This window comes from Colobus angolensis, unplaced genomic scaffold (genome assembly GCF_000951035.1).
Source record: "Colobus angolensis palliatus isolate OR3802 unplaced genomic scaffold, Cang.pa_1.0 Scaffold8, whole genome shotgun sequence".
NCBI lineage: Eukaryota > Metazoa > Chordata > Mammalia > Primates > Cercopithecidae > Colobus > Colobus angolensis.
In genome coordinates, this window is record NW_012121820.1 from 5,717,442 (window position 1) to 5,741,139 (window position 23,698).

At 48.6% G+C, this 23,698-nt stretch overlaps 1 protein-coding gene across 2 annotated transcripts in view; it reads left to right on the forward strand.

The window, feature by feature from the left end:
* SULF2 (sulfatase 2) overlaps positions 1 to 23,698 on the forward strand; it is a 130,894-nt gene that overhangs the window by 48,805 nt on the left and 58,391 nt on the right. For both annotated transcript variants that reach the window (XM_011928835.1, XM_011928836.1), the window contains exon 3: positions 849 to 1,088. In XM_011928835.1, coding sequence (XP_011784225.1) covers positions 849 to 1,088 — 240 coding nt within the window. The remainder of the gene's footprint in view (positions 1 to 848; positions 1,089 to 23,698) is intronic.

Consider the following 23,698-nt stretch of genomic DNA (forward strand, 5'->3'; position numbering starts at 1 on the left):
AAAAAAAAAAAAGAAAGAAAGAAAGAAAAGAAAACGAAGAGCAGGCATGACTGAAACCTCAAAGCCTGGGGTATGATCAGTACTCAGGACACACGCTGCAATGTGCTTAGAGCTCTCAAGCCCCGGCAGCCAGGGTGGTGCCAGAGGCTCCTTACGAGAGGTGTACTAGGCCATTCGTTGGGTTGGATTTGGGGTGAGGGTTGATGGGTTCCAGGCTCGAAGAAACGTGTGGACAAGAGGCCAGCAGGGTTTGTGGCTGATGGCAGGGCACCCCAGCCAGGGAATACTCAGGGAGAAGGTTTGCCACCAGGTTGGCATGACCAGATTTCAGTAAGAGCAAACAATTCTTGGGAAGGTTCCAAAGAAAACAAAGTATAATCTTCCCTCAATTTACATGGTGGTTGGTTTCCGAAAGAAAAAACAAAACAAAAACAATGTTCTGTTTAAAATTTGTAAAACAGTTTGATTCCAGTCTCAGGTCATTTATAAACAGGTTTTTACCTGCCCTGCAGGTAGAGATGCAATTACAGTACAGGACAATGACAGTACAGGCACTTACAGTCACGCACCTCCAGCACCATTGCAGAATCCTCCAGACTCCAGACCTGGACCACAGGAGTGTCCAGGCAGACTCAGGATCCAGGGTCCTCCCTGATGGTGCCGGACGGTCCCACCGTGCAGCAGTGGCCCCTGTCCACAAATGCCACCAGTGGCCCCTGCCCCGTCTGCCCCATAGGTCTGCAGAATGTGCCCACTCCAGACCTAGAGATGCCACGGTGAGAGTCCCCCCAGTGCTGGTGCCCCCCGGGTCTCCTGCCCTGCACCTCACTTCCACCTTCACCTTGCAGGTTCCATGCAGGTGATGAACAAGACCCGGCGCATCATGGAGCAGGGCGGGGCGCACTTCATCAACGCCTTCGTGACCACGCCTATGTGCTGCCCCTCGCGCTCCTCCATCCTCACCGGCAAGTACGTCCATAACCACAACACCTACACCAACAACGAGAACTGCTCCTCGCCCTCCTGGCAGGCGCAGCACGAGAGCCGCACCTTCGCCGTGTACCTCAATAGCACCGGCTACCGGACAGGTGAGCAGGTTCGGGGGTGGGTGCAGGAAGGGAGTGACAGCCGGGGTGGGCATCCCTGGGTGTGGTCCGTGCGCCACTGCAGTAGCCGAGATGATTCTGGATAGCCCCTAGAGCAACTCTCCTACAATTTCAGAGTTATGCATTTATTTCTGTGTGTATTAGAGAAATACAGATGTATTTGCCTACAGTAGTGATGCAAAGTGACCTTGTCAAAGGAATGTATTTGCCTACAGTAGTGATGCAAAGTGACCTTGTCAAAGGAATTTGAGTCCCCCCCCCCCGCAAAAAAGTGAGTCTTTTCAAAATATGAATTATAGTGCGGAGAGGCCACAAGGTGCCCGTGCATGAGTTTGCGTCCTCCGTTAATTGTTATTAAGCACATCAGGGACTGTTGTGTTGACTTCAAACCATCAGCTTGGAAGAAGGTTCCAAAACATGGGGGGTGGGGGATGGGAATTCGTGGAGGGGAACAGATGTGGGGCTGTGTGGTCGCTCTCTACACGGCGGTAACCAAGGTGGTGCAGAAGCTGACGTGGTGGTTGACTGTCCACACTCACCCGGTAAGTCTCGTCCTCAGTGGAGGGTGACCTGGTTCCTGTTTGCTTATCCTGCAGGAGGTCTTTGGTGGGCTCTGAAGGCTCACCTGCCAGGCTGGTTGTCTGAGGTAGAGATGCAATTACAGTCTAGTCACTTACCTCCAGCCCTATTGCAAAACCCTCCAGACTCAATTAATTTAACTTACTTTAATTAAAAATAAATAAATACTCCCCACCTTGGGTAAGAAGCTGTGGCAGTTGTGAAATCAGATACTGTGGTTCAGATGTTGCAACCCCAGGAAGTTGCATCCAAGTGACGAGGGGTTTTGTTTGGGTGGGAGTGCCGCCAGGGAAGGATGCACGCCTCCTTCAGCCCTGTTCACAGCCCTGAACCTGCAGCCCTCGAGGCTGGGCAGCTACCTCTCAGATACACATTGTGGGCTGGCAGGGATGCTTTGGGGTGGGGAGCAAGCCAGTAAGGTGTGTCTTCTTACAGCCTCATCCCACAGCCAGAATCACCTAGAAAGTATGTTCTGCTGAGAACTAGGAAGACCTCGTTCCTATACCTTGTTCCTGTATATCGTGCGTGCCATGGTGCAGAATCAACCACCTGTTGGTTCCCCTGAGCCTCTGCAGAAAGCCACATGTGTCAGAGGTTACCATGGCCACCACCCTAGATGGTTGGAGGGCCTGGATATTGCTAGCAGAAGCAGGACAGGCAGGCCCGCAGCAGCGCAGTGGGCCCTTATTGAAGATGCACCTGCAACTTGGGTCCAGAAAGTACAGCCATGCACTCGAGTGACAACCTTGAAATGTTTTAAAGTCTGAATATTTCACTGAAAATATTATTTTAAAATATGCGGCACAACTTACTTTTTGTTTAATGTATACTGGGGGCCAAAAAAAATCTATCTGAGGGGTGAGTGTGTGGCTCACAGACTCTATTTTCACAACCTCTGGGTGAAAGGTCTATAAAGAAACTTTCGTTTTGGATACCGGAAGATCAGTAAAGACCCTAACCCTGTTCTCATCAATCCCCCTCATTTCACAGCCAGGGCCACTGCGGCCCAAAAAAGAGACCTGCCCAGAGGTGAGGTGTTTGTGGCATAATCAAAATGGAATGCAAGATCATGGGAACTCAGGGGGCATGGAAATCATATTCATCAGACTGAAAGGAAGCTCACATATTCTGTGACATTCTGAGGGCCAAGGGTGGGAGCTTAAGACTAGTGTTCCAAAATCTTCCAGACAACATGAGAAAACAAACCATCTGAAGAATCAACATTCTCTAAAGTGGATTTCCCAAACTTGTCCTTGAATGTACGGAAGTCACCAAAAAGCTGTCTCCCTAAAGAAGTGCTTTTATTCAACTATGCTTCATTATTGTACCCTCATGAAGACTGGGAGCATAATGTCAAGTGTAAAGAGCCAGACACAGAGAACATTTACATGTTTGCAAAACTGCCACTGAGGATTTTATTCATTATGTTTAGAATGCCACTCTGTACAAGGAATTCCATTCCAGCCTTACTTTCAGAACTCAGGAACCTGAAAACACCTGTTTAGCCTGATGAACTGGTGTACTCCTGGTTATTAAATAATAAGAGCCACATACCCTGTATACTTTCCCTCTTTGCCTTGGCAGCTAGGAAGCTCAGGTTTGAGTTTTATATTAGGTGGTTGTTTAAAGTGGAAATATTTTAAAGATCCAACTGTATGATATGTCATACTGATCAGTGTTAAGAAAAATGACAAAAATCTATAACGACTTCAAAACCTTCTAGATTATTTTTTTCCTTTTAGATTGATTTGTACATACATATTAGAATATATTGTAAATTTTTAATCCCTCAGGGACCAAAACTAAATTGTTCCTGCTGAGTCTTCAGCCATATTAAACCCTGTGTTCATGTGGCCACCTGGCAAAGTTGGTTCAGTTGGATTTAAGTTTGGCCGTGTGTGTGAGAGAGACAGGGAATGTCAAATAAAATTCCAGGTTCTGGTGGCCCTGATCTATGAAGTGGTCAGAGACTCAGACTCCCTTTCTCCTTATTTCCCATTGGTGAGAAACAAGTCACATGGCCATGCATGGCTGCGAGGGGGCCTGCGAAATGTAGTCTTATTCTAGGTGGACATTTACCCAGATGAAAATTATTTTACTGTGGGAGAAGAAGCAAATGAATACTGAAGGACAAGTAAAGTCTAGGCCACCCTAACGGTTATTAGACATTTGTGTTTGTGATAGTCGTTTGAATAGAGGAGATCAGCCCAAACTAAGGAAGACTGACCTCAGAAAAATGCTACTTAAGTGGACCCACATTTCATAATAAATAGTGCTTTTAAGGTACTTAGTAAGGTATTTGATCTAGAAATGAAACTACAATATTTCAAGAATAACTCTGTTATGTTACGTCTCTTTTTTTCTTTTTTTAAGACAGAATCTTGCTCTGTCACCCAGGCTGGAGTGCACTGGCACAATCTCAGCTCACTGCAGCTTCCGCCTCCTGGGTTCAAGCGATTATCCTGTCTCAGCCTCCTGAATAGCTGGGATTACAGATGCCTGCCACCACACCTGACTGATTTTTGTATTTTTTATAGAGATGGGGTTTTGCCATATTGGCCGAGCTGATCTCAAACTCCTGGCCTCAAGTGATCCACTTGCCTTGGCCTCCCGAAGTGCTGGGATTACATGTGTGAGCCAACACATCCGGCCCTCTGTTAGGTTGTATCTAATGATATTTAACAAAGATTGGGCTCTAGCTGTAACTAATGAGTTGACTCTTTAAGCAAGTGAATTGATGAAGTGTGGGGAGGAATATAATGTGTTTCACAATAAATGGATGGCACAAGATGATATCCTTTACTTCACCAGGGACATTTTTGCAAAAGTATTTGAGATTTGATCAGTTTTTTCAAGGGCCTCTCCTAATTCTTTGACATCTGAATCTTCCCCTGTGAAGTGCATCTCATACTTCATCATCCTTCTCAATAGTCTCTTCTCCTTCATGTAGTATCTTTATAGACCAGGTAATTATTCATCAGTGGATTTGCATGTGTTTTTTGAGGTATCTTCCAGCGTCATCTTAATTAATTTCACAAACCCTGCATCTTTTAAAAGATTTGCAATTTCATTTTGCAGTGATCTTGCTTTGCATGGCCCCATGTTTGCAATGGAGACTGACAAAGGACAAAATGAGAGAAGCTAAGTTTAAGCAGGATAAATATCAATTTGTTCATGAATATTTCTCTGTATGGCTTCTTATAGCTTGGGGGATTGGATCTCAGATATGAATACCCTTGGAAGGATCAATTTCATCCTCAGGTTTTTTTGTTTGTTTGTTTGTTTGTTTTTGAGACAGGGTCTCACTCTGTTGCCCAGGCTGAAGTGCAGTGGCACAATCTCAGCTCACTGCAACCTCCACCTCCTGAGTTCAAGCAATTGTCCTGCCTCAGCCTCCCCAGTAACTAGAATTACAAGTGTATGCCACCACACCCAGCTAATTTTTTGTATTTTTAATAGAGATGGAGTTTCACCATGTTGGCCAGCTTGGTCTCGAACTCCTGACCTCAAGCAGTCCACCCTCCTCAGCCTCCCAAAGTGCTAGGATTACAGGTGTGAGCCACCGTGCCCGGCCACATCCTCAGTTTTTACAAAGGTTTTATAGTCATCCTTTAACACAGTTCAGCAGTTGATGTGCCGTTGCCCTGCCTGTGATCACTTATATACCCACACGTCAAAGTTGTACAGTGTTCCCAGAATGAGACACCTCCCAGCTCTCTGCAGAGTGGTTGAGGGCATTAGCTTTGCCTGGGTTCGAATCCAGTCTCTGCTGCTTTCTGGCTGCATGAACTTAGACAAGTTATTTAGCCTCTGTGTCTTGGCCAGCTCAACCACAGTTAATAATGTCACTTAACTCATAGAGTTTTGTGAAGATGAAATATATTAGAACAGTGTCTGGTACAGGGTCATGGTAGGCACTTGGGAAATTTAGCAATGATGGTTGGGTGCAGTGGCTCGCACCTGTAATCCCAGCACTTTGGGAAGCCAAGGTGGAAGGATCACCTGAGGCCAGGAGTTCGAGACCAGCTTGGGCAAAACAGTGAGATCCCATCTCAATTTTTAAAAAACAATATTAAAAAAAAATTCAGCAATGACGATGACGATTTGCACAATCACACAGCCCACCTCAGGCCAATGTTCTGATTAATGTCACAGTAAGTTGCACTCATGGATCAAAATGTGGCAGCATGTGTTCAGCCTCTCTGGTAATCAGCAAAATGCAAACGCAGCCAACAGTGCATTGTCACATCCCAGCCGTGACCACGGCAAATACGAAGAGACCCCATCGCACCACATGTTGGTGAGAATGTGGGAAAACAGGAAATCACATGCACTTAGCAGTATGATGGCAAATTGTTCCCTCCACTTTGAAGAGCAGTTTGCCAGTTTCTGGCAAAACTGATAATGGGCATCTCCTTCCACTCAGCAATTCTACTGTAGCTCTGTCCCCCTCGATTCTGAGGAGGTGATGTTGATGTGTGAGCTCTGCTTGAGCAAGGGAATGCACTTCCTGGCTGCCCTGTTTGCTCTTGAAGATGTATGATGCTCATGGCAATAGATTGCCTTTAGATCCAACAGACAGGAACCCGACTGCAGCTGGCTTCAAAAACATTGAATTTTTTGCTCCCTAAACAAAAGAGACAGGCCAGGCAAGGTGACTCACACCTGTGATCCCAGCACTTTGGGAGGCCAAGGTGGGAGGATCACCTGAGGTCAGGAGTTTGAGACCAGCCTGACCAACATGGTGAAACCCTGTCTCTACTAAAAATACAAAAATTGGCTGGGTGTGGTGGCAGGTGCCTGTAATCCCAGCTACTTGTGAGGCTGAGGTAGGCGAATCACTTGAACCCAGGAGGCAGAGGTTGCAGTGAGCCGAGATCGCACCACTGTGCTCCAGCCTGGTGACAGAATGAGACTCTGTCTCAAAAAAAATATATAAAAAAAAAAAATAACAACAACAACATCAACAAAAAGTCAGCCTTTTCCAGCTCTTTCTGATGAACTAGATTGGAGTGCCATTTTCTCCCCATTGGAATCATGCCTTTCTCCGTCCACATCTGAATCTGGCAGTTCTGAGATTGTTTCCCGACCCCAGCTTCTGCCATCTGGTCCAGGCTTTTGCAGAGATGGTGGCGGGCCCTCTGCCCTTCCGCATCATGTTCTAAAACGCACCAGGGGGGCAAGGAGCACATCCTCCTCATAAGACCAGGCCTTGCCAGGGCTCTCGGAGCCTGTTTTGGGGTTTGGTCATGAGCACCCCAATTATTTTCACTCTTCTCACGCAAAGCTGGGTAGAGAGGTCGGCTGAGGACCGGAACCTGGCCATCAACCTTGGGCAGCTAACCCTCACTAGGGGCTGGGGGGCCTCTGTGCCCTGCTGACCCCTACCATGGCGGGACACGTGGGGCACCCCATCGCCCTCTCATGTGGGAGGATGGAAGGGCGCCTGCTGGGCATTTTGGCATCCCCAACAAAAGACATGCTGCCGTGTGTAAGTGAGACTTGTCTTTTCCCTAAAGTGGACCACAGTGGCAGGAGGGCTGCTGCGTGGGCCATCCTCCTCTGCGATGCTATAAAGTGGCCCCACGCCCCTCTTTCCCTGCCACTCTCTTGGGATCTGCCCTTAGCCCCTTGCCCTGAACCCCATCCACCCTGGTCCCTCTGCGTCCTGGCCATCGCCCCTGGAGCTCTCTACAGCACATCAAGCCTGAGTCCAGTATCACTTCCTGGTCCTGCTCCCTCCTCCCCGGCACCTCTTCACAGGCGTCTCCCCGGCACCTCCGATTTTCCAGTTGCTCAGGCCAAAACCTTAGTGCCGTTCTTGATTTTTTTTTCCTATTCCTTTCACACTCCACATTCAGTCCAGCAAACCCTGTCAGCTCTGCCTTCAAAATACGCCCAGAGTTCCCTCTGCTGCCACCAGCCCATCTGTGTCACTGTCTTCCCCGCCTGCCCTGTTCCAGGTTTCTCCTGGGATCCCCCAGCTTCCGCCTTTATGACCCCTTGGTCTGTTTCCAACACAGCAGCCAGAGGGGTCTGGTCAGAACCTAGTTCAGATGTTCTTTAACCTCTTGGCAGAGCTCTCCTTGGCTCCCACCTACTCAGGGTAGAGGCCCCCACAGCCACCTCAGGGTCCCGATGATCCTTCCCTTCCCTTCGAACCCTCTCAGCCTCCTGGTCTCCCCTCAGTCACTGTGCTCCAGCCACAGCTTCTCAAGCAGTCAGCCGCGCCTGACACGCGCACACTCATAGTACTCTGCACTTCTTTCCTTTTCTCGGAACTTCTACACATCTGCACTTTCCTCATGTCTGTGTTCCAACGCGGCCTCCTCAGAGAAGCCTTCCTTGACTACCCCATGCCTCCTCTTCATCCCAGTTTTTTCCCATCAGTGCCCCCGTCACCACTGAACACCACTGACTATGTATTCTGCCCATTTGTCTTGTTGATTGTCTCATTTCTAAAATGCCAGTTCCCAGGCTGGGCATGGTGGCTCATGTCAGTAATCCCAGCACTTTGGGAGGCTGAGGCAGGTGGATCACTTGAGGTCGGCAGTTTGAGACTCGCCTGACCAACATGGTGAAACCCCATCTCTACTAAAAATACAAAAATTAGCTGGATGTGGTGGTGCATGCCTGTAATCTCAGCTACTCGGAAGGCTGAGGCAGGAAAATGGCTGGAACCAGGGAGGTGGAGGTTGCAAGTGAGCCGAAATCACACCACTATACTCCAGCTTGGGTGACAGAGTGAGACTCCATCTCAAAAATAAAATAAAATGCCAGCTCCCTGGAGGCAGGGGCCTCTGTCCTGTGCCCTCGTGGGTCCCCAGGCCTAGAGAGTGCCCACCCCATCGTAGGTGCTCAGGAGACCTTCCTAGGATGAGTGGTGACTGAGTGTCCACATTCTGTCCCGGCCAGCAGCCCACCCCCATCTCTTCCACACTCCTCTCTCCTCTCCTGTTTCTCTCTCTCCACCCCCACTCCCACTATCTCAGCCTTTCCTCCTCTTTCTTCTCAGCCTCTCTGCACACCCAGGGAAGAGAAGACTGAAATTTTTCCCGGGATGCCGTCCCTGGGCCCCTGGTGCAGCTGTCCCTGCCTTCACAATGGCAGCCTTCTCTTTGCTTGGCTCTTCTCCTGGGTTTGCTCCCTGCTCTCTTCCTCTCCCCTCGAGTGCACACAAGTGTGCACGCACGCACACACACACACACAGCTCCCTTCTTCCCTCGGTCCAGCTGCCTCTCATCTGCCCATCTTCCCTCCCGCTCTCCGGCCTGTGGGGTGACAGCAGGGCCTCTCCATTCATCCCATGGAGTGTATCCGCTGCTCACAGCAGGGAGCCTTCCTGTCTCTCTCCGTGCACCGAGGACCCAGCCATCCCCACCGTGGCGATCCGAGTATCCACGGGATTGCACAGCCCCTCTTGGGACCCAGGCTGACCCAGCATGTCCTCGAGAGGCACGGATTTGCTACCTCCGTGCGCATCTTCAAGAGAAATTTCTTCCTCTAATTTGATAGTCCCTTCCTTTCTCCAAGACCTCAGATTTCAAAATAAGTGAAGCGCTTGTTTTGAGCAAGAGTCTAAAGAATTAGACTCTGCCTTAAGTGCCCTTGTGACTTTGAGCTGAGACCTCATCCCCTCTGGGCCTCAGTCTCTCCATCTGTGCAGCAGTGTTGTGACATATAAGCACTAGTCACCCAGGGCCTGTGATAAGACGCCACCCTGAGCGACACATGACCTGTGCCCACAAACCCGGGAGGAGAGGTTCCCTGCCTCGTAAGAGGAAGTGGCCACAGGGAAAGAGGAAGCTGGTGTGAGGCCGATGGGGCAGTGTTTCCATTTGTTTCCAGGCAACACCCTCTCTGACCCAGCCCCTTAGCAGGTGTATCCACTTTCCTAGTGGACCAGAGACTGGGTGGCTTAGAATGAAAGGTGTTTTTCACAGTTTCGGGAGCCAGAACCCCAAAATCAAGCGTCATCAGGGCCACACTTTCCCTGAAGGCTTCAGGGGAGGGTCCTTTGCCCTCGAGCTCCTGGGGGTTGCTGGGAATCTTGGCACCCCTTGGCTTGTGGCCGCATCACTCCGGCCTCTGCCTTCATCTTCATGTGGCCGCCTCCCTGTGGGTCCCTCTCTTGCCGTGGCCTGCTCCTCTGAATCAGTGTCCAAACTTCCCTCTTCTGTCAAGACACCAATGATTGGACTAGAGCCCACTCTGATCCAGCGTAACTTCATCTTACAACACTGTATTACAAACACACAGTCACCCTCACAGGTACCTGGGCAAGGACTTGAGCATATCTTTTGGGGAACACAGTTGAGCTCATAATGGCTGGGTTCTTTCACATGTTAACTCCCCCCCCATAAAGGCTGCAGAGCCGATGTCAAACTGAACAAACCTGCCGCTCTCCCTCTCTTCACTGTCCCGGCTGTGGTCCTGGGTGGGGAGCAATGTGGCCGCCCCGCAGATCAGCTCTGTGCGTAGCCTTCCCTTCCCAACCATGCTTTCTCTCGGAATCTCCACCTGCAGTGGGCATTGAAACCACTGCGGGATCAAAAGTGAGGGAAGGGGGACTGTGGTGACAGACACGTACACCCTGTCTCCTGGGCCTCAAGAAGCTTCCAGGGGGTTTCAGAGTGCATGAGACCTTTTGCAGTCCTCTCTCTGGTACTAGCTGTGACTCCCTGAACATTCTGAAATGAGTTAGGCTGGAACCATGTGACCCAATACTGTTGCCACTAGCCACAGGGGAGCTATTTAACTTTATGTTAATTACAATTAGCATTTCAGTTTCTTGGATATACTAGCCATGGTTCGTGCCTTCAGTAGGCGCACGTGGGTGCTATACTGGATAATGCACATACGGAATGTTTCCACTGGCACAGAAAGGACTCTTGGACAGCATGAGAATAGAACCTATGGCTGGGCCTGTAATCCCAGCACTTGGAAAGGTCAAGGCAGGAGGATCTCTTGAGGCCAGGAGTTTGAGACCAACCTGGGCGACATAGTAAGACCCCTATCTTTACAAAAAATTTGAAAAAAAAAAAATTAGCTGGACATGGTGGTCCATGCTTGTAGTCCCAGCTACTTGGGAGGCTGAGGCAGGAAGATCACTCGGGCCTAGGAGTTTGAGGCTGCAGGTAGCCATAATCACACCACCGTACTCCAACCTGAGCAACAGAGTGAGACCTTGTCTCTAAAAAAGAAGAATAGAGCCTAATCAAACAAAATCTTTTGGGAGCAGGGAGTGACACAATGCTTTGAGAAGGGGCAATAAAAATGCAGGGAGTGGTGGCTATCGAACTTTAGGCGAATGCTTTCCATGATTCCCCATCAGTAATCCAATGTCTTCCTTGTCATCCCTGCATTCACTTCCCCTCATGCTCCCAGTACCTTGATCTGTCTTCCCAAACCTTCCCAGATCCCGGGTCAGGGTCTCAGGACAGGTTCCTGTTCTCCTAGCAGCAGGTACCATCCATCCTGGGCCCACAGGTCATGCCAGTCCACACAGCGAGTCCTTTGGGAACCCATCTGTGTCACAGGGGATTTGAGCAAATGAAGGGAAACTGAGCTCCTACACAGGCCAGGAGCAGGGCATCCTTTGCCATCGCTATGTGAACCTGTTCTAGCCTAGGGGCTCCAAATGCGTAGAGGGCTGGGCAGGTAACCCAAAGCAGAGAGGCAGGCTGGGTGGAGAGGGGGTGCCCAGATTTCAACTGTGGACTACTATTCACTCTACTTTTTAAGAATGAGCAACTGAAAACAGGCAGGCCCACAACAAACACACCTGAGGGATGGATTGGTCCGCAGGCCACCAGCTTGCAAACTTCTTTCTAAGCTGGTGGTTCTCAAGGGAGCACACCGCCCCCTAGGGGTTAAACTGTGTGACAGCATTGCCGGTGATGGTGAAGGATTTGACTTCGCTGGCTTCCTGGGGGCGGGGACTAGGAAGGACTTTGATGTCCTGCTCTGCACAGCAGAGCCCACGTGGCCCCCACATTGCATTGTATTCCACATAGCTTCTGAGTTTCCTACCACATCACTCATACGGGTAGATTATTTTATGTTTATTGTCGTCTGAGCCTTGAACCTACGTCTATTTTATGTGTAAATGCTGCAGGGTTTTTGCATATTCCTAGGAATGTATGGAACAAGAAAATGGAGGCAATATTATACTTGAGTGCAAAACTTTCCCAAGAGTCATTCCTTATTTCCGAAAGTCCCATCCCCGATGGCAGTGCTACCCCAAAGGATTTGAATGGCAAATGTCACCCGCCCACCCAGCTGCCCTTGTAACTGTCACATTCCCAGTGAATCCGTGTCTAGGTGCAGGCATCTGCCTGACTACAGACACAGAGCGTCTGCCTGACTACTCTGTTGTATCTTCTTGATGGATGTGCTGGGGAAATTTTATATTGAAATTTATCTTCATTATAAATTGCTTTCCTTTTATTTTTCTTGTAGATTGCAGTTAGAGCATTATATTGATTTTCCGGAAATGACATGCATAGGTAGCTTTTGTTGCCTATAAATTTCCTTTCAAGAAAACAAAGTTGCTCTACAAAATATTTGTCATAGAAATGAGAGGTCAGTCTAATGGCACTGAGAACAGCTCTTTGAAGGATCCAGGTAGTGTCAGATTCCTCCAAGGCGATAATTAAATACCCGTTGAGTGACAGGCCTTGTTCTGAGGGTCTGTTGTGGATTTTCTGCCCCCCTCTAGCCCATCTCTCTGAACAAAACCACACTTGAAAAGGCACAAGTCAGAGATTTCAGATACAGCTTGTCCTGGTGGTGACTCAGCAGGCAATAAAACCTGTCACTAGAGATGGAGCCCTCCATGCCCAGCTAATTGAGTTTCCAGGGAATGAATGGGCCTCGTCCTCATTTGCAGGAGCTGCAAGACCCTTCTAGGGAGCGGATGGCTAGGGCCAGCATTTAATTAGGCACAGGCAGTCCGCCCTCCATGCCACTGACACCCAGAGCTGCGCCTGGCCGCGCTACAACCAGTCAGCAGGGCCTTCGTGTTCTCTGCAGCCCAGTCTTCCTCGATAGCTACAGCCTTGCTAAAAACAGGCAGGTGGAAGACAGGAATGCATGGAGTGGCTAGACAGAAGCAGCTCTCGCCTCTCGCCCTGGTGATCTGCTTGTCCCTGTTTGTCCCCAGCAGCTGGCCATTCCTTATCCCCACCCACAGCCAGAGGACACTTTTAAAAAAATGTAAACCTAACCCATCGCTTCCGGCTGAAAACCTCCCATGGCCGCCCCCTGCTCTTTGGGCAAACTGGCATCTCCTCGTCAGGGCTGCCAAGACCTTGCTTGGCCTGGGCCTGCTCACCTCTGTGTCCACATCTCCTACCTGTCCTTCCTTGGTGACAGCACTCAGGCTGCCTACCCTCTTTGTTCCTCAGAACTTCCAACGTCATTCCTGCCCCGGGCCCTTTGTACGTGCAGTTACCTCTGGAGCACCAGCCTGCAGCCTTTTTGGTACATGCAACCAGTTTCGTGGAAGACAGTTTTTCCACGGACTAGGGGTGAGGGATGTTTTGGGATGATTCAAGGGCATTACATTTGTTGTGCACTTTATTTCTAATATGATTACATTGTAATATGTAATGAAAGAATTATACACCTCACCATAATGTAGAATCAGTGGGAGCCCAAACTTGTTTTCCTGTGACCAGATGGTCTCACCCGGGGGCAATGGGAGACAGTGACAGATCATCAGGCATTCGATTGTCATAAGGAGCTCGCAACCTAGATCCCCCGCATGCACAGTTCACAACAGGGTTCACGCTCCTGTGAGAATCTGCTGCTGATCTGATGGGAGGCAGAGTTCAGGCAGTAATGCAAATGGGAAGCGGCTGTAAATACAGATGAAGTTCACTCACTCACCTACCACTCACCTTCTGCTATGCAGCCCAGTTCCTAACAGGCCACAGACCACTACCTGTCTGTCTGTCTGCAGCCCAGGGGTTGGGGATCCCGGAGCTAGAGCGTTGTTCACACACCGCAGAGAACTTCCTCCATCCACTCTCTCTTCCTTCCTTCCCTTCCTATGTCAGTTAGTACTCCTCACCCCTGTCATTCTCCACCATGACACTGGGCTTTGTGTTCTTCTTAGGACTTCTCACACCCTTGAAATTATCTTGCGTGTTTGTGAACATTTTTTTTTTTTTTTCGAGATGGAGTCTCACTCTGTCACCCAGGCTGGAGTACAGTGGCATGATCTTGGCTCACTGCAACCTCCACCTCCCAGGTTCAAGCAGTTCCCCTGCCTCTGCCTCCCAAGTAGCTGGGACTACAGGCACCCACCACTATACTCAGCTAATTTCATTTTTTGCTTTCGGTTTTTTTTTTTTTTTTTGTGGAGGCAGAGTCTCACTCTGTCGCCCAACCTGGAGTGCAGTGCCACGATCTCAGCTCACTATAGCCTCCACCTCCCAGGTTCAAGTGATTCTCCTGCCTCAGCCTCCCGAGTAGCTGGCATTACAGGTGCGTGCCACCACACCCAGCTAATTTTTTATATTTTTGGTAGAGATGGGGTTTTACCATGTTGGCCAGGCTGGTCTCGAACTCCTGACCTCAAGTGATCCACCCGCCTCGGCCTCCCAGAGCGCTGGGATTACAGGCATGAGCTACCGCAACGAGCCAATTTTTGTATTTTTAGTAGAGACGGGGTTTCACCATATTGGCCAGGTTGGTCTCGAACTCCTGACCTCAAATGATCTGCCTGCCTTGGCCGCCCAAAGTGCTGGGATTACAGGCGTGAGCCACCACACCGGGCCAGTGAACTTATTTTTTACATGTTTTGTTTGCTGCCCATCCAGAAATAGCACCAGGCAGGTATTGGGTACTCAGTAAAGATTTGAACAAGGCCAGGCACGGTGGCTCACACCTGTAATCCCAGTACTTCGGGAGGCTGTGCCGGGAGGATCACTTGAGCCCAGGAGTTCAAGACCAGCCTGGGCAACAGAGAGAGACCCTGTCTCTACAAATAATTTTAAAAACTGGCCAGGCATAGTGGTGCACACTTGTGGTCCCAGCTCCTTGAGAGGCTGAGATGGGAGGATCACTTAAAAGCTCAGGCTGTTAAGGCCTGCAGTGAGCCATGATCGTGCCACTGCACTACAACCTGGGCAAGTGAAACCTCAATTCAAAAGGAAAAAAAAATTGAACAAATGGAGAACTCTTGGGCCCTAGGCTTGAAGTAAGCAAGAAAATGAAAACAAAATGGAATTTAAATTACTATCTCATTTATCCAGCATGAAGAAACATAATTGAAATTAGTTCAGGCAAACTTTCCCAGGTCCCAGTGCGCAAATGCTGTCAGAACCCTGTCTTTCTGCTTCTTGGGTTTTCTGTTGTTTGGGTTGGCTTTATCAGGAAGGTTCCCTCTTTGTGATGGCAAAATGGCCCCCACAGGTCCATCTCCCCAGTATAGTGACCCCAGGTGAAAGACAGGCCTCTTTCCAAGGGCTCCAGCAAAAGTTCCAGGGAAAGCTCTCATTGGCTCATCTAGGGTCCTATGTCTCTTTCACCCAATCACAGCAGCCAGGCAAAAGGAGATACACTGATTGGCCAGGCCAACATCATGGGCCTGGTCCAGGAGTCAGAGCTAGAAAGGGCCTCATCAGAACATGTAGGGCTGAGAAAGGGAAAAGGTTGGTTCCCTCCCTCTTTTTGGTAACTGAAGGCACAATTATGAAAAGACAAGAGAATGGATTCTGGGTGGAAAAATAAAAGAGATATCCACTATAGAAACCCACATGCAGGCTGGGCACGGTAGCTCACACTGGCAATCCCGCACTTTGGGAGGCCGAGGCGGGTGGATCACTTGAGGTCAGGAGTTCGAGACCAGCCTGACCAACATGATGAAACCCCGTCTCTACTAAAAAAATACAAAATCAGCCAGGTGTGGTGGCGCATGCCTGTAATCCCAGGTACTGAGGAGGCTGAGACAGGAGAATCGCTTAAACCCAGGAGGTGGAGGTTGCAGTGAGCCAAGATCATGCCACTGCGCTGCAGCCTGAGTAACAAGAGTGAAATTCTGTCTAAAAAAAAAAAAAAAAAAAATAGCTTCTCCTTAAAGGACAAGTGGGAGGAAAGCATTTCTCCCAGCCCCCAGCTTGCTCTGCTTCCAACATAAGATGCCTCCTTCGTGCAGAATCATGACCCCACCTTCCTCATTTGTTTTCACACAGCTTTTCAGTTCAGCAAGATCCCATCTCTGGCATCCAGAACTTTTACAGCATTGATTTATCACTTCGTGCAGTGATTTGCATTTAGTGTTCTTTTTTCCAAAAGCAGAAGAACTCAACTCAGGCTGTAACCTTGCAAAGCAGCACAAAGTTAAAAGGATCCAGTTACAGAATATCAGAAATACCCCAGCCCTGAGAGCTTTGGAGCTCTGGGTTTATTTAATGCGTTTCTTCCCAGCCCTGCCTCCTCAGCCAATTTGTCTGCCAAAAAAACAAAGACTTCAGTCCTGTGGCATTTCACATCTAATATTTATGCTGTTCTAGAGTTTGCAAAAGGGCTTCCTTTTCATTTATCACTGTTCCTCAGGAGCCTCCAGCTCCCCTGCTAGGTTAATGGGATTGTTCTCTGCTGCCCAGACCAGGAGCCCCAAGAAGCCAAATGACAGATGGTGAAAGTGGCCCAGTGGAGGACTCTTCTACTGGTGTCGGGGGTGGGATCAAAACTCAGCCTAAACCAGCTCAGCTTCTATTTTGCAACCCTGGGGGCCAAATATGGATCTTGCAAAATGGCAGCTGGCAACCTGAGTCTACACTTCAACCCCAAATTTCTGTCAGAGTTACAAGATGCTTTTTAAAATCTGGAAATTTCACCAAAAATATCCAGATTCCAAACTTCTCTTAAAAAAAAAAAAAAAAAAAAAAGGGTGATGATAGGCCGGGCGCGGTGGCCTGTAATCCCAGCACTTTGAGAGGCCGAGGCGGGCAGGTCACAAGGTCAGGAGTTCAACATAGTGAAACCCTGTCTCTACTAAAAATACAAAAAAAATTAGCCGGGCCTAGTGGCATGCACCTGTACTCCCAGCTACTCAGGAGGCTAAGGTAGGAGAATCACTTGAACCGGGAGGCAGTGGTTACAGTGAGCCAAGATCATACCACTGCACTCCAGCCTGGGTGACAAAGTGAGACTCTTGTCTCAAAAAAAAAAAAAAAAAAATGTGTATATACAAAGGCTGGGCGCAGTGGCTCAAGCCTGTAATTCCAGCACTTTGGGAGGCCAAGGTGGGCGAATCACGAGGTCAGGAGATCAAGACCATCCTGGCTAACACGGTGAAACCCCATCCCTACTACTAAAAAATACAAAAATAAAATTAGCCAGGCATGGTGGCGGGCGCCTGTAGTCCTAGCTACTTGGGAGGCCGAGGCAGGAGAATGGTGTGAACCCAGGAGGTGGAGCTTGCAGTGAGATTGCGCCACTGCACTCCAGCCTGGGCAACAGAGCAAGACTCTGTCTCGAAAAATAAAACAAAAATTTGAAATGATGATGATGATGATGATATTGCCATTACTGGTAACATTCCTGCATGGTGGGGGTCAGTAAACAGTGGCCTACAGGAGTCTGCTGCCAGGTTTTATAAATAAAGTGTTTCAGAAGACAGCCACACCCATTAATGTAGGTACTGTCTGTAGCTGCTTTGGCTCTATGGTGGCAGAATCGAATCGTTGCAATAGAGACCTTATGGCTGCATAGCTGAAAACTCTTACAGTCTGGCCCTTTGCAGAAATAGTTTGCTGAGCCCTCCTAAGTGGGGCTAGCCCACGGGATTTGTGTCACAGGTACCCTCAGGACTTACTAGAATATAGGCAGAGTTGAGGGTACTTCAGTCCCTAATTAACAGTGGTTTAGAGATGACAGGTGCTTATTTCTCTCCCATTTGACAGTTCGGGCATGAACAGCCTAGAGATGATGTGGCAGGCATGGTATTGGCTCCCAGGCTACTGATGGGTGATGGTTGGACGGCGTTCCATCATCCTGGGCGATTGTCCTTATCTAAAGTAGCATCCCATCCTGTCCGTATCCAGCCAGCAGGGCACAGAAACGATAAGAGAAGCCCACTTCCCTTCCTGAAGGGGAGTTTCCAGAAGTCACACACCACCTGGTGTACCCGTCCAGTTCACAGAAAATACAGAGAATTACAAAGGAAGCCAATTATATCAAAAGAGTTATCAAAATATTTTACAAACTATGATATGTATGCTTCTTTACCCATAAAATGGCACGATGAAGCAGTTATTTAATGGACAATTGATAAGTCTTGTAACTTCCATGATTTCGAAGTAGTGCTGACTCAAATGATATTTCAGGAAGTCCATGTTGACTGCAATGTGATATGAAAATATCCGTGATTCTCACTGGTGACGAAGTCCCAGGGACCATCATTCATAATTGAAGGGGATGCTAGTTACAGGTGGATGGAAAAAAACAAATACGTCCTTTTCTCATTCAATTTCAGGAAATTATATCTTGAGACAACAGATTAAGAAACTCTTCCTCAGGTGATCTGATTCGATTCCATGGCATTAAGTGCCATCTAAATGCTTACGGCTCCTCAGTTTCTAATTCTAGCCCAGACCTTTCCCGTGAACCTGGTCTGTTTCCACCTGCATGTCTAACCTGAGTCTCAAGGTTAATGTGTCTGATTTCTTTATCAACCCCCTTCCCCAACTCTGCCCCTCCCAGTGTCCCTTTCCTAAATAAGGGCACATCTGTCCTCCTTGTTGCTCAGACCAAAAACCTTGAGTTATCCTTGACTCTCCTTACTGCTTTCCCATGCTACATCAGCAAATCCCACTGGTTCCACCTTCAAAAATAGCCTGGAACCAACCACCCAAGCCCTTCACCTACCGCAATTCCAGTCATTACAGTCTGTCTCCTGAATGACTGTGAGAGTCTCCGAACATTCCAGTTCCCTGCCTCGGACTAGCCTGAACTCTAGGACAGAAGCTCCAGGAAGGTGCAGGTTTTTTGCTGCTTTGATTTTTTTTCTGTTTTGTTCACTGGTATCCCCAATGCCTAGAACCATCCCAGTCACATAGGAGTCCTCCTTTAATGTTTACTGATTGAATGAATGAATATATAACATCATGATCAATAATATTATAATACAAACAATAACCTTTTAGAGGCAGTTAACATATTATCTCATTGAATCTTTCCCAACAACTTTGTCATGTAGGGATATTATTATCATCCCCATTTTGCAGTTGAGAAAACTGAGCTGGAAGGCACAGGTAGCTGAACTTAAACCCAGGCTGTTGGTTCCAGAGCCCATGCCCAACCCTCAGCCCTGCCTGCCTCAGAGGATAAAAATCATTTCTGAGGCCAGGCCAGGTGGCTTACGCCTGTAATCCTAGCACTTTGGGAGGCCGAGGCGGGTGGATCACAAGGTCAGGAGATCAAGACCATCCTAACCAACTAGGTGAAATCCCATCCCTACTAAAAATACAAAAAATTAGCTGGGCGTGGTGACGGCGCGTGCCTGTAATCCCAGCTACTCAAGAGGCTGAGGCAGGAGAATCGCTTGAACCCGGGAGGTGGAGGTTGCAGTGAGCCGAGATCACACCACTGAACTCCAGCCTGACGACAGAGTGAGACTCCATCTCAAAAAAAAAAATATTGGCCGGGCGCGGTGGCTCAAGCCTGTAATCCCAGCACTTTGGGAGGCCGAGACGGGCGGATCACAAGGTCAGGAGATCAAGACCATCCTGGCTAACATGGTGAAACCCCGTCTCTACTAAAAAATACAAAAAAAAAAAACTAGCCGGGCGAGGTGGCGGGCGCCTGTAGTCCCAGCTACACCAGAGGCTGAGGCAGGAGAATGGCGTAAACCCGAGAGGAGGAGTTTGCAGTGAGCTGAGATCTGGCCACTGCACTCTAGCCTGGGTGACAGAGCCAGACTCCGTCTCAAAAAAAAAAAAAAAAATCTCTGAAACCCTACACTTCTGGAAAGACTGCTCTGGATAATGACTGTGGCTCCTACCTGTGTCCCCCACCTATGCTTCAAGAAAGGCAAAGTGCTCGGGTCCTGGGAATGACCCTCAAAAACCCACAGCTGGATGAATTCTGGGAGGATGCAGCGTGGGAAGATAACCTCAGTGTGGAAATTCCCTTTGCCTGGAATTCTGGCAGAAAGCTCTTTGGGGATAGTCAGAGCCACATCAGAGAGGAGGAGCTCTCGGAGGCTGAGTCCCATTTGTGTGTGTCCCCACCTTTAGCCATAGGGCAGTCCCTCTGCTGTTCCCTCTTCCCTGGAGGGTTCCCTGCCTCTCCACATCCCCATGGATGGAAAGTACTCTAGTCTGTGGTCACTGGAGTCCTGCTGAGAGGCTGGACAAGGTAGTCACCAAAAGCCAGGTGGAGACAGACAACCTGGGGTTGAGCCTCATCTCAGCTCTGACACTTGGCAGTTGTGGGATGTTGGGTGAAAAGAGGACTTTGCCTCTCTGTGCCTCAGTTTCTCCATCTGTAAAATAGGGACCAAAAAAGGATCTGCCTCACTAGGATGTTGTAGATCATCATCTAAACCAGTGGCTCTCAAAGCGTGATCCAGGATCTCTAGACTCAAAACTATTTTCGTATAATACTAGGACACTATTTACCTTTTTACCCACATTTTCCTTCTGGTAGACGGTGGAGTTTTCTAGCAGGTTCATAGCATATCTAGTTATCTAAAAAGGATTAAAATACCCTTCCCTTTTCCATCTGCATATCCATTTTATTTTATTTTTTAGAAATTGGGTCTCGCTTGTCACCCAGGCTGAAGTGCAGTGGCACAATCACAGCTCATTGCAGCCTTGAACTCCTGGGTTCAAGTGATCCTGCCACCTCAGCCTCTCGAGTAGCTGGGAATACAGGTACACACCACCATGACTGGCTACATATTTTTTTTTTAGTTTTTGTAGGATGAAGTCTCACTTTGTCACCCAGGCTGGTCTTGAACTCCTTCAAGCAATCCTTATGCCTTGGCCCCCCAAAATGCTGAGATTACAGATGTGAGCCACTGTCCCTGGCCTCCATCTGCATATCTGTGTGAGGCTGGATTTTTCATGTTAACCGAAACAATATATCTCAGCAGATTGAATGCCAAAACAGATATAAGAATCCTGCTGCCTTCCAGTAAACAAGACATTGAAGAGATTGGCAAAAACGCAAAACAGTACAACTCTTCTCATTAATTGTATTTTGTTTGGGAAAAATAAAGTTATTTATCTTTTTTATTTTTTCAGGATGGAGTCTTGCTCTGCTCTGTCACCTAGGCTGGAGTGCAGTGGTGCGATCTCAGCTCACTGCAACCTCCACCTCCTGGGTTCAAGCAATTCTCCTGCCTCAGCCTCCCAAATAGCTGGAATTACAGGTGCCCACCACCACACCCAGCTAATTTTTGTATTTTTAGTAGAGACAGGGTTTCACCATGTTGGCCAGGCTGGTCCTGAACTCCTGACCACATGAGCCACCACACCCAGCCTCTATCATTTTTTTAAAAGTATGCTAACAAGTAGTGAGTTTATTATTTAAATGAGTGAACGAATATGTTTTAAATTTCTCAGTTTTCATCTCTAATATAATAACTGTCACTAGATATAACCAACATAAACAAGACTCTGGGTTCCTTAATCAATTTTGACCATATTGAAAAGCACTGCTGTTGCCTTACACTGACCTTGAGTGCTTTTTTGGTTTTATAAAGCACACCCACAAATGGAAGTCATGTCCCATGTGGGCCAAATAGATCCAGGTTCAGCCAACCAAATACCATACAATCAAATAGGAAGATAACAATTTAACAATTCTACCCACTCCTCCACTCGCAGAGGGTGTGCACTGGATGATCAAAAAATAAATCTACATTCCCAGCCAGGCACAGTGGCTCACACCTGTAATCCCAGCACTTTGGGAGGCTGAGGTGGGTGGATCACTTGAGGTCAGGAGTTCAAGACTGGCCTGGCCAACATAGTGAAACCCTGTCTCTACTAACAATACAAAAATTAGCCAAGCGTGGTGGCGAACACCTGTAATCCCAGCCAGTCTGAGGCTGAGGCGAGAGAATCACTGGAACCTGGGAGGTGGAGGTTGCAGTGAGCCGAGATTGTGCCATTGCGCTTCAGCCTGGGTGACAGAGTGGGACTCCATCTCAACAAAAGATAAAAAAAGTCGACATTCCCTCACTCAGCTGTGCCTCCCACAGGCCTCCCATTACAGGATATTCGTTGGTTCAGTCATTTACCCATTTATTCCACAAATGTTCATTGAGGTCTCATCGCTGACGAATTCCTGTTCTAGATGTGGGGACACAGGGGACAAGGGACGCAGCAGCCCCTGCCCTCATGGGGCTGGTACTCTGGTGGGAGAAGCACGTAATTAAAACTAGAAGACAGATAAATGTGACCGGTGAATAAATATGTGGAGAAGCCATGTCAGGGGAAAGGGGAGAGCCTGGGCGGTGTGGGGAGATGCCATTTTAATAGGAGGGTTAGGACTGAACCCCAGTAAGTTAACATTTGAGGCTGGACGTGGTGGCTCACGCCTGTAATCCCAGAACTGAGAGAGGCCAAGGTGGGCAGATCACTTGAGCCCGGGAATTGAGACCAGCCTGGGCAACATAATGAAACTCTGTCTCTCCAAAAAAAAAATACAAAAATTAGCTGGGCATAGTGGCTTGTGCCTGTGGTCTCAGCTACTTGGAAGGCTGAGGTGGGAGGATAGCTTGAGCCTAGAGAGGTTGAGGGAGCAGTGAGTCATGACCTTACCACTGCACTCCAGCCTGGGTGACAGAGTGAGACCCTATACTAGAAAAAAAATAAAAGTAAAAAGCTTTGGGCAAATAGCTGGGAAAGGTGAGGAAGCAGCCCATGCAGGTATCCGAGGAAGGTGATTCTTCCAGGAACAGCAGAGGCAAAGGCCCGGGGTCAAGAATGAGCTTTGAGGTTGGGGTGCCGGTAGGATAGAGGGAGACCACAGAACAGCAGGCCGGGGGGAAGTGGGGGCAGATGCAGTCAGGGAGCGGGACGGGAGACAGTTGTAGGACTTTGTAGGGCATGGCGTGGACTTTGGATTTTAGTTTAGGTGGATGTGGAGCCATTGAAGAGCTTTGTACAGAGTTGGGGGCTTGAACAAATTTGCGATTTAATGGGATCCTTCTGGCTGCTGTGGAAGATGGGCTGAAGGTGGAGGGAGGAGACAGGAGGACCAGGGAGGAGGTTCCAGCAAGATCCAGGCAGAGGCAGTGGTGGCTTAGACCAAGATGGTGACAGGCGGATGATAAGAAGTGGTCAGACCTGAATGTGTCCTGAGGGTGAAGCTGCTGGGACGTATGTGAGGGAGGACAGAGGAGCTGAAGTCCCCCCCATGGGGACTGGCATTGATGGTCCCCCTTGACCCACTGGCATTGACGGATGTATGGATCACAGGGTGAAAATCAAGAGGCCAGTGTGTAGTGCTGGTTTGACACCAAATGAAGTGATTTGAAGGAAATTACTAAGTATGCAACGGTCCAAATGATACATAAAAGTGGCCAAACGTGCGTGAGAGGCATGCGGACAGCCGGAATGTAGATGATGCCACGAAGGGCAAAGACCCCGTTTTGTTTTCGCAGACTCTGTGCATGTGAAATAGCACGGGTCTGTTTCGGGAAGGATGGACTTTCCACAGGGTTCTGCTTCATTTTTCACCGACCTTTCTGAATTGCTTTGGCAAACACTGTTTATTGTCGTTGGCTCAGCTCCACGCTCCGGCCCATCTCTGCTAATAGATGTGTGTCATGCTCAGCCGACTTCTCTGTGCAGCATGAATGCTCCTCCCCAAGCTCATTACTGCAGTCTCGGAGGGGCCTTGCCATTTTCCAAAACGGTGTCACATCTGGTTTCCAACAACCATTTTTATTTCTCCAGAGGCCCAAGTTTTCATCCCCCTCCCTGAAAAAGGAAAGCAGGCTGGATTTTGGGAACTCACAGTTCCTTTTGTGGGTTTTTTTTTTTTTT